This window comes from Crocodylus porosus, unplaced genomic scaffold (genome assembly GCF_001723895.1).
Source record: "Crocodylus porosus isolate Cpor-Errol unplaced genomic scaffold, CroPor_comp1, whole genome shotgun sequence".
In the NCBI taxonomy this organism is placed as follows: Eukaryota; Metazoa; Chordata; order Crocodylia; family Crocodylidae; genus Crocodylus; species Crocodylus porosus.
Genome location: NW_017728928.1, coordinates 12,871,930 through 12,883,387, shown reverse-complemented (window position 1 = coordinate 12,883,387; position 11,458 = coordinate 12,871,930). Strand labels below are relative to the sequence as shown.

General features: G+C 46.1%; 1 protein-coding gene across 1 annotated transcript; it reads right to left on the bottom strand.

Moving 5' to 3' along the window:
* Positions 1-2,085: 2,085 nt before the first annotated feature.
* GALR2 (galanin receptor 2) lies at positions 2,086-11,447 on the bottom strand. The gene is made up of 2 exons (XM_019542622.1): positions 11,098-11,447; positions 2,086-6,439 (listed from the first exon to the last, which is right to left on the bottom strand). The coding sequence occupies exons 1-2, from the start codon at positions 11,445-11,447 to the stop codon at positions 5,659-5,661; spliced, it is 1,131 nt and encodes a 376-aa protein (XP_019398167.1). The 3' UTR covers positions 2,086-5,658.
* Positions 11,448-11,458: the final 11 nt, after the last annotated feature.

The window sequence follows — 11,458 nt, the reverse complement described above, 5'->3', positions numbered from 1 at the left end:
TCGTTCTTGAGACAAAAACAAATCCTGCTTCTAAACCTATGCAGTTTGGTAAGAGATCTAACCATCAGCCAACAGAGACTCCCTCAATTACAGGGATAGGGGAGAAAAGAGAAAGTATGAGAGGTAGAGTCAGATAATATAGGCTCTCTTTTTATGCTTATTAAGTATTTTCTCTGCTGGGAAAGGCTTGGCTCTAAGACACAAATGCAGTGATAAATAATGGAACTGTTTATATAATCTATGTCTGTGACATGCTGTGGGCATGAGTAGACTAAATATAATTATTATTGATATGAGGCATTGGGAAATTGATGGTCCTCTTTATAGGGGTAGCTGGGTCTGGTTATAATAAGGCTTAATGGGGAAGATAAAATGTTTGACAGTCAAGAGCTTCTTGGAGTCTCAGGAGGAATCAAAGCAATGGGGACAGGAACAGGAGGATCTTGTTGTAAATAGAGCTGCTTTCTCCTGGGTGTTTAGAGTAGAGATGGCCTTGAACCCAAAATGCAGAGCTAAACATCCTGGCTGCTGGGATGTTTCAGATCCTGATTTGGGTTTGATCCTTGTGTCTTGGATCGTCAGTAGGGCCCAATTCTGAATTAACTATTCAAGACCTGATCCTTAGTCCATCGAACTCAACAGCTTGACTCCCAGGGAAGTTCTGCCTTAGTAAGGATCCCCTGGATATGGCAGCAAGGGAGAGCCCTGAAGAAAAATCTACGAATCTCTGTGACTCATGGTTCCTTTTGAATGATACCTGATTCCAGGTGACAGGCAAATGAACAAGTGTGTCTAGGTCTCGGCATCCTTGGGCATTTATAGATGCTGGGGGGGAGGGGGCACTTTAATTTGACCAGCTCTGAGGGCACCTATATATGTGTAATTACAACACATTGGAGCAGACTCAGTTAATCAAGTCTGCTGGAGTGTGGTAATTACTGCACTTCAGCAGACTCCAATGTCACGTGTATCAGCATCCCCGCGCTGAAAAATGGTGGCAGGGGCACTTTTAAAGTTTGTTCAACGAGCTTTAGTTAAAGTGCCCCCACTGCCATTTTTCAGTGAGTGGAGGCTAATACACATGACATTCCAGGTGCTTTAATTAAAGCCGCTCTCAGAGCATTTTTCAGTGCCGGGACGCTGATGCATGTGACACTGGAGTCTGCTGGAACATGGCCATTACCACGCTCCAGCAGATTCAATTAATAGAGTAACTGTAATTGCAGAATGTTGGCACAGCCTCGCTGCATGTGTATAAGCACCCTTAGCAATTATAACAACTTATGTCTATTGCCTACAAGTGTGTCAGTGCCTTTAAAAGGAAATCCACTCCCCAAAGTTTTTGTATAACCCATACAGTCAAACCCAGTCAGCTCAAGATCTGTGCTCAAATCTTTTGCATAAACAAAGGAGCAAGACATTTTGGTTTTCAGACTAAGAGTAGGTATTAGGGAAGGAATTCTACATGGCTTTCCTACATCTCATGCTCTGAAGCATGTTTTCACGAAGCCCTGTCAAGGTCAAAGCACCATCCATCTTGCAATGGTTTTCAAGCTGGGTACTCAACCAAAATCCACAGACTGGGTACAGATGCAGGTCCTAAGGCCTTTTGTTCAAAGAGCACAAATACAAGTCCAGTTCAGGACTCATGTATATAGATGCAACTCCTATTTACATCATGGCTGAAATCTGCCAACTGCATTCAAGGGCTGGTGGGGAACAACATATCATAGGTAGATCTGCTCACTAGCTTGTCATGCAAGGTATTCTTTGCTACCCATAAGGTCATGCACAGACCCTGTTATACATACTAGCCCCACCCACTCCCTTGGGAGGAGACCACACTTACCAAGAGATGCCTGCTTTAGAGGCAAAGGGAGATAAGCCAACATTCCCCATAGCGTATAGAAGTATTTATCATCAACAGAACTAGTTTCTAACTTGGCTTGTATCCTTTAAGTCTGTTGGGAGGCCAGCTGGGGCCCTCATGGAGGAAAAGAAATGTCAGTCTGCATTCACTTTACAAAAAGAAGGCAGGGTAGAACACAGCATATCACAAGGTAACAAGGAGATTGGGTATCATCGATATAAAGGTGATTCTTTATTGAGGCAGCTAGATGCGGACAGACCCTATGGTTCACCCTCCAGTTCCCATGCTATCTAATACAGTTTGTGCTGCCTAGTATCACAACACAGTATCAGTCGTATGCTGGACTAAGTATTCATGGAATACCTTGCTGGCTATGCTACATGGCTGAGTCTGTATTTGGCTAGGAGCTTCCCAAGGAACATTTAGTGGTGCAAAGAAATGGTGATTCAGTAGATATCTCTTCGCAGTGAGTCAGTACTAAACCAGTACCCCATGTTGGGAACTAATCAAGGTGCTTTTTCTGGGATTAAACATCATATTAAGGACAGACTGTTCAGGGCATGGTAATTTGCCTATGTAATTTGTCATTTCCTCTTCCAAGCTGTCTTCTGTAGGGCTCCCTTCACTCTAAAGATGGCCCTATTTCAAGGTTAGAGTTCAAGTGATCTCTCTGGACACCCTGCAAAGCATTCAGAAATGCATGGAAGTTAAAGTCAGTACTACATATATAGTATATGAAACAACAAAATATGGTAGTGAGTACAGGTATATACACTGTGTGAGAGTCTGTCTTGCTCTATTTCCACTGCAGAAAGAAACCCCATGCTCCCATATATGGATAGCCCACTAATCTCATCACAAACTATCACATCAGTAGTAGCATCTATCTAGTTCATGGCTCAAAATCAGTCTCTTGTTTCCCTTGGGCACCCTTCTTGCAGGGTCTGGCACTTAAGCCATCACTTTCAGGAAGGCTGACTGCATGCCTTGAGATCCAAACTGTGACCAGGCCAACCTTCACATCTCTTATATTCATGGAAATGATTAGTTGCTTCAGTCTGTGGGAAGCCCATAAAGCACAGACAGAACTTCACCTAAAATCTTACTGCAGGTAGCCAGGGTCATGGGAGCCAGGGTGTGTGCTACCCATATGTCCAAAGAGGTGCTCTGCAAACATCCATCTTTTTAATATTTTTTTAACATTTGCATTGTAATTGCCCCCCGGGACTCAGGGAGCCTCAAGATCCATTGTGCCTGGCTCTACAAACACACCTCAACACATGATCTTTGATCCCAGGAGCTTGCAGCCAAAAAAAAAAAAAGTGTATTAAATACAGTCAAATATATATAATGTTAATGTTCATATATATACAATTATATGTTGTATTATGGTGAACGCCAACTATTCCCTGCTACTTTTCTCTCTACCCATCATAAACCAGCAGGTTTCTTATAGACATCGTAGCAGAGGAGGAGGAAGGTAGGTGCTTTCCAGATCAGTCTGCTCAGGGACAGTGAAGGGTTGATTAATAGATGGCAGATAATAATACAAGAAATTTGATGAGTGGAACAGAGTGGAAAGGCAGAGTTTTACCACAGGAAGTTGTAGAGGCAGATAGTATAGACAGGCTCACAAAAGGACTGGACAAATTCATGGATGATAGATCCATTAGTAGTTATTAAATGGAAAAGTCATGGGTGTATCTCTGAACCAAGGATGGTGAATACTAAGGAGGGTATTACAGGGGACACATCACACCAGATATACCCTGTTCATATGCTCTCCTAAACCAGTGGTTTTCAACTTTTTGTCATTTGTGGACTCCTAAAAAAAAAACTTCAACTGGAGATGCACACCCCTTGGAATTACAAGTGTAGGTATTCACATACTTTTGATTGATCATAGTCATCTTTCGTGGACCCCCTATAGTCTGCAGACCCCCAAGTGTCCACAGCCCACAGATTGAAAACCAGTGCTCTAAAGCAGCCACTGCTGTCCCTGTCAGAGAGGGGACACAGAGCTAGATGGACTACTGATCTGACCCAGTATGACACGCATGTTCTTAGCTGTGAAAAGGCCCTTATGGTGAGGGGAAGTTGCAAGTAACTCACACATCAGAGGTAGCAGCTTAGACTCTTGCAGGACCAGTGCTCGGGGCTCAAAGAGTCATCACAGACAAGGGGCCTAATTGAGCCAAACACAGCCTAGAGTTTGGGACTGGTGTCTGCAGTGATCTAAGCACTGGCCACACATTTCTCAGGAAATGACATGCACTCCAATGTACCGCATGGCTTGATGCATAATGGATTTATAACAAGCAGGCAAATTTGTTCAGTTGGGCCCTAACTAGCTGAACCAATGTCGTGTCAAAGGTCAAATTTGCCTTTGCTGGTGTAATGCTACCCCTTTCCAAGCCTGCCTAGGTTCCAGTTGTTCTGGTTCATTCCCAAGTGGAGTGAAGACTACAGCACACTACATTTAGGCATGGGTCTCCTCCTCAGCAATGCCACTGAAAAAGGTTTGTGCCTCATCTCTCATGATGCTTTTTACACCTGAACAAAATGTGACCAAAGCGGTACAAAAGGCCACCTTTCGCTCTTGTGTTGCATAAGCAGAAGTGACCACATGTGAAACCTGGCCGTCAAGACCTGGACTCAAAACGCTCAATTTGTGACACTGCAGCCAACACCATGGCAATGCACTGATGTCATATAAATGCAAGATAGTGACCTCAGTGAAGGAAAAACTTAACGAGCTGTGAAGAGAGTCTCTTAAATATGTAAGTGTCTAATGACAGCAAAGACAACCAAATAATTCAGTCATTTTCTTTCCGTCCAAGCTTTCTTTCTTCATCGAGTTGAATTCAGAGCAAAGCCTCCTAGCAGCAGCAGTGGGATGATTGGTCCACTGAACATGGACTCTGTGCATGTGCCTTGCACACAGCCTCTGTCCTGTAATTGGTAATTAGAAGCTCAGCCCAGAGTTACTGTTCTACATATCTATCAAGAAAGCAGGCCAAGAGCAGCAAGACCACCTTAAATCCCAGTAACAAAAAATGTTAGTTAAAGTGGGAAGGTTTTCAACAGATCTTGTTCTTTTCCTCTTGCTTTATCTGTGTGACTTCTGGGTCACTCTTCACTGCCTTTCTTTAGATGCTTCTCTATGACAATATTAAGATCCTTGTCAGCAAGCAGCCCTCTCCCCCCAACACTTTTGGCCATTATTTCCAAAAGGCTTTTACCAATCCAGTAATGAGCTGGAAGGAGATCTCTATCTGAGAAGGTCAGAGCAAGCTCTAGAAATTACTCTAGTCCTATGGCAGGTGAACTAAGACATGACTCCCATAAACCCTTTCCCTGCATTGAAAAAGCAAAATTATTTCTGACCTTTAAAATCCTTGCAGGAAATCAAATCACTCGCGTCTTACTGGGAGGGTTAAAATAGAAAATAAAAAACAGCCCACTCACTGCCCATTAGAACAAGGCAGGAGATAATATGCTATTGTGCATGAAAATTGGTTTGGGGAAAGTAGACTTTGATTGCTGGAGCCACGTGATCTTGATGAGACATCCATAAAACCATATTCTCTGTATAAGTCTTGGCCATTCTCTTGCCTGAGAGGCTAGAAACCAGCATCACTCTAAGAGTGAAATACCTGCTTGAGCATTTTAATGAAAAATGGGGAGAGCCATATGAGGTCTATTTAAGCCTAAAGTCCTGTACAGGTCCCCATGAAACTGTCTTGGACTCAGAAGATCTTTCAAAGTCTGAAAGAAACAAAATTCCATTAGGTGACATTGAAGGTGATGAAGGAGGTGGCTGTTTTCTGTGGACGTCCAACCAGTTCTGCCTCCCCCCATGATTGGGCTGGGAGCTGGCAGCAGGTGGAGGACCTGGCATGTGGAGGCTCGCTGATGTGTGTTACTTCTGTCAGATCTGCCTCTAAGGTGCTGACCATGTTGGTCACTTGAGCTACATGCACCTTGTTGGCCACCTTCTTGTGCAAGAGGCAGATGAAGATCTTCTTGAAGCCCTTGCGGAAGTGTTTGGAAACCAGGGCATAGACGATGGGGTTAACACAGGAGTTGGCATAAGAGATCAGGTGCGAAAGGATCCTAAGAACATAGGTGTTATGGTTGAGAGGGAAGTAACCGAACCAGACGCACAGGATGACCAGGTGATGGGGCAGCCAGCAGAGGCAGAAGAGGACAGCTACAATGATGATCATCCTTGTGACCTTGCGCTTAGCCTTCTTGGACTCAGACATGTTTTCAATGGGGTCCACAGATGTCCAGAGGTAACGGATGGTCCTCACGTAGGTGAGGCTCAGGATCAGCACTGGGATAACATAGCTGAAGATGAATGTGCAGAGATCCATGATCTTGCGTTGGGAGATTTTCCAAATGGGATGGCAGACAGTGAGGTTGGCTGTCTGGAACTCCTCGTAGTAACTGAGGTAGGGACCAGAGAAAATAAAGGAAAGACCCCAGATGAGGCAAATGGCAGTGAGACCATTCCTAGGGGTCCTTAGTTCTCTGGAGTGCAGAGGGTATCTTATAGCCAAATACCTAGAAGGGAAAGAGAGAGAGAGAAACAAAACTATGGTTCTGTTTACATCAGAGAGAACTTTGCAAAGCCTGAGGAGCTGGGGAGAGCACAAGGAAAAACGGCTGAAATGCTCAACTTCACCCTCCTAGTACAATTTCCAATTCAGCCTCATTCTGTTTTTGACAGCAAAATATAGGTGTGATGGGACCATGTAGCAGTATACCTAAACTAGCTTCACCTAGCTAGCATGGGTAACAATAACAGCAAGAGTGAAGGACAGTAGCCTGATCTAGCAACTGGATTACATGCCATCCCTATGCTAGATTAGGCCTGACCTCACACATGGGATCTGGCCCATGGACCGGCAGAGCCAGAAGGCTGAGCACCAGTGGTTCAACTTATTAAAACTTGATGAACACCCCTTGGCATAAATACCAGCCAGGCACAATGTTTCCAAACTGAAGAACATCCTAACTTGTCACAGGTAAAACAGTGGCATGAGGGAACTGCCAGTGCCCTGCCACTGCAGGGATAGGAAGTAGTTTGAAATTTAGTTGACAGAGGCAAGGAACAGGGCCACTCACCTGCCATACAAGGGAAGGCAAAACCCCACAGCCCATGCCAGTACGGCTGTGGGGTAAAATTCCCTCCTGATCCCAAATGTGATGATCAGTCTGGCCCTAAGCAAAGGAGCAAGACCCTCTAACGAAGAACATTTGGGTGGTTCACTCCCACTAGAAGTATCAGCACTCCCCAGTCAAAATCCCCCACCTTGGCTGCAGCCAATACCCAATGCTTCTGAGGAAGGTGAGCAAATATAATTACCCTGCTCAAATGCAAGCCTGGAATTGCAGCAGGTCATGCAACAAGATCTGATGACAGAGAAGTGCCTTAAAAATGAAAAGAAATGGTGCCTCTTTGAAATAGTGGTCCATCTTTTCATGGAGGGTATGTGATGCCAGCTCCATTATGGGGACTGCTCACTGTGGGTGGGTGTGATTCAGTGTATTTAAGCATTAAAATGCATCGGTGAGGAGGCTGTTGTTTAGAGGTGATGAATTAGTGAGAGAGAGGAGATGAGAAGCACAAGATGTGCTTGCTTTGATCTTGCGCACTGGTCCCATTGCTTTTTTCCCCATAATGGGAGACAATGGGAACACACTGATCATGTAAAGGTCTAAATTATCGCTCTGCCATCTCCTGTCTGTAGATCACACTCCTACAGCCCAGATTTTTGTCTCGCTTATTTTACAATAGCTTTGCATGCACGTAGCTCTACTGCTTTCCACAGACTTGCTCCTGATCTTACTCTGGTGTCAGGGAAGAACTGGGCCTTGGATCAGCTTTAATTATACACCCCCATCTCAGGTTCCTTCCATAACAAGTGCATGCTAGACACTAAACTGCACAATAACACCAGTTAAAATCTTGCTTTCTTAAGGGTAAAGTAAAGCCAATTTTCTATCTAGTTTCTCTTCTAAAATTGCTTTTGTGGGACAGGGTGTTACACAAAGGAGTTTGGGGTTCTTTTTCACCTGGTTCTTAAGACCCAAAGATGTCTCCAGTTTCAAGTACCCTGAGCTCCAGGAATAAAAAAATGCAATAGAATAGCTTCAAGAATCACTTTTCTTTCTTGCTGCAAATGAATTACTTCCCAGCCACTGGAAGGATGAACTGGTGGCCAAGATCAGCAGCAGGCAAAGTGAGATTGTAAAAGTCAGAAGCTGCAGGTTGCCTTCATTAGAGATGGCTCCACCTGCAAAGGTTGCTGGCATGTAAGATGATTTTAATGGAAAAGCCATCTTAGATCTTCTGTACCCAGTGGCCCTGGCCCCAATTGGAATAGTCACTGTATTGTTCCCCTTATCATTAGTATATATGATTATATTATTATTGTTGCTATTGCTATTATTAGCTTGGCATGTTGGAGAGAGAGCCTTTCAGGTAACACAATTACAGGGCATTGGATTGGAAGGAGAAACAGTCTACTAAAATGAATTTGCTTGTTCTTTAAATGATGTGCTTGTTTTGCAGCGTATCAAAATACAAATCATCTTTCTCTAGTAGTTTCTTAACTCATCCAGGAGCTACAGCTTATCTTACCGCATCTGCTTCTGAACCTTTTATGACAGGATCACTTAACAGTAAGTAAATAGCTTTGTTTCTCTCTAGTTTCTAATAACCTGACCAACACAGTTCTCAAATGCTGGTGAAAACAATCCGAAGACAGGTTTTAACCCCATTATATCAATATACATCTACAGGACTAGTTAGAACCAAACAGCTTCACTCCAGATGTATGTACCAGAATGTAGCCTCAGTTTCTTTTAAGATGCTTCACCCGCCTCCTGTATTTTCCATTAGCTCGGCAGTCCTTACAGCAATTCCCAAAACTGATGAGCTTCTGATCATTTGGGGCCAGATTGCAAACCTCTTTCTTATGCTAGTCAGCAGTGGCCAGCATATATACATAATCCCATAAGTAACTGCACATCAGTAGAAACAAGGGATTTGCAGACTAGTCCTATGGAGTTCCTTTGCTGTCGGCTTTCCAGCTGCCAGCTCAGCTGATGTTTTTCATTCTGATGATCTGAATAAATTCTGCCACAAGACCTGAGGCATCCACAGAACTCTGCTCCTCCATTTAAATCCTTCACTTTAATGAACACTCTCATGTACTAAGGTCCCATTTGCTTTTCATGAGTGATCCTGCCTTTTTCACCCCTGCTTTCATTGGATTTGTACCTGATCCAGATCTCCTCTCTTTGGTTTCTAACGCAGTTTGACCTGTATGCTTCACATCCTTATGCATCTGACTTTAGTCTGGTGCATTCAATGCTATGGAAATGCCAAACTGTGTAACTATTGGTAAATGATATTTCACTGAAAGAAGTCTGTTCTTTACTTAAACCCCTGAAAAGACAAGCCAATTGTAGTTGAATGAGTCAGTAGGTGTAGAGGTAATGATTTTAGATTTCAGCTCTAGGCTGCGTTAAAACAACTGCCAGGTCCTAACTTGGATTTTAACTTCTAGCTCAGTTGGTTAGCGCATAGTGCTAATAACATCAGGATTGCAGGTTCTGTCCTGGATTGGGCTACATGATCTCTTGAGGTCCCTTTCAGCCTTTCTTCTCTGTGAGAATTTGCTTTAACTTGGGCTAAGTCTATTTGTAGTCTTATTTGTAGTGCAGACATACCCTGAGGGCTTGTCTCCAGGGAAGTTACTGTGTAATAAGCTAAGGTGTGAACTTACGGCACACTGGATACTCTGGACTAATTCCCAGTGCGGACTCAGGGGGCATATCTACATGAGCAATTCATGTGCCTGAATAAATTCCAGCACAGTTTGTGCCAGAGTCAGATGCTCCCGGATGCAGCGTCTTCATGTGCTCCTGGGAGCGGCTGACCCGGAGCAGGTAGCCTGGGGTCAGCCCTGGGCTCCAGGTGGCAGTCAGTGGCATCAGGGCTGTCTGGGGCACGAGGGTGCTACAGTGCAGAGCTAGCTGGCAGGCAGCCCCAACACTGAAGCACTCTCGTGCCCTAGCCAGCCCTGGTCACAGTCAACAAGTGTGTTTCAGCACACGTAAGTACTTTGCAGCAGGACAGTATACTTCTCCTGGGTAGGACTATCCCACAGCAGAATTCATTTACTGCCCCCTAATAAGAGTGCATATGTAAACTGTGACGCTTTACTGTGGAGTTAATTGTGCAACTCCACAGTACAGTGCATGTGTAGATCATGACGCACCCAGCGAGCACTAAGGAGGAAAGAGCTTACTCCACATTCAAAAGCACTCTACCAATCTCCATGCAGAGCCTGTGCAGAAATGTCAGTGCATTGTCTATCTGTGCCCCAGCTGTGGTGCAAATCCTAAATGCTGATGTACCAGCGTAGAGCTGGATTCCTAGGTTTCTCCTGCAGCTAATCTCTGTGCTGGAAAGAAGCTACATGAATTCCACTTAAACCACAGCTGAAGTCCCTGTCCCACCCCCTTTCCCCTGCCCGACTAAAGAGATACCGGGGAAGTTTCTCTTTAGGTTCTCCCCTCCTTACACTTGTTTTACTCTAGCTCCTCTCCTCTCAATCAAGTCACTCCCGATTTACAGTGAGAGGAGAGATTGGTCCTGGGAGAAGAGAATCAGGTCCAGCAAGTGGCCTGAGAATTGAGCCCTGGCTCCGAGCTCCCCTCTGCAAAGCTGGCCACTTCCCAGCAAGCGTTCCTGGTTTTCTCCGTCCCACTCCTAGGCATGAGCCCGACCCAAGTTCCTCTGCTCCTTTCCAGGGGCGACCGGGTCCTTCACCGCTGTCCTTCCCCTGCCGAGGGGTCTGCCCTGCGGGCGCTCAGCTGGACGAAGCTCAGCAGAGGAGTCCTGTTGCCTCTGGACTGCTGCTTCCCACGTGTAACGGGCAGATCTGAGCTTGCAGCTCTCCAGGCGCAGCCTGAGCCTCCGGGCAGAGGATCCCTTCGCCCTGCCAAGAGCCCGGGTGAGCCAGCTGGGTGTGTGTGAGGGGGGTCCCGCGTCCCACCCCCCGCACCGCACCGCTGTCTCCGCCGGGGGGCTAGCGTCCTCCCAGCTCCTGCTCCGGCTGGGGCAGAGACCCCGGAAAAGTTGCAGGGAGCGACCCGCGAGTCCCGCAGAGGCCGGGCCAAGCCGTCCCTCCCCTGCCTCCTCTCACCTGTCCAGGGACACGGTGGCCAGCGTGAAGCTGCTGGCGTACATGGTCAGGTAGATGAAGAAGTGCACGGCTTTGCAGAGGAAGGGCCCGAAGACCCAGCCCTCCAGGGTGTAGATGGTGGCTTGGAAGGGCACGCAGAAGACGATGAAGCACAGGTCGGCCACGCCCAGGTTGAGGATGAAGAGGTTGGTGGTGTTGTGCACCTGCCCGTTGCGGAGCAGCACGGCCAGCACCAGCGCGTTGCCCACCGTGCCCACCAGGAAGATGAGCGAGTAGACGAGCGGGAGCAGCACGGCCTCGGGCTGCCAGCCCGCCTCGCCGCCCCCCGACGTGTTCAGCGAGCCGTTCATGGCCGCCGCGC

What these genes read in the sequence shown, in the direction of transcription:
- GALR2 (XM_019542622.1), bottom strand. Translation starts at nt 11,447, where the DNA reads ATGAACGGCTCGCTGAACACGTCGGGGGGCGGCGAGGCGGGCTGGCAG. An exon ending in GCCACCGTGTCCCTGGACAG is followed by an intron (nt 6,440 to 11,097) that starts GTGAGAGGAGGC and finishes TTTCCCTTCTAG; the next exon opens with GTATTTGGCTATAAGATACC.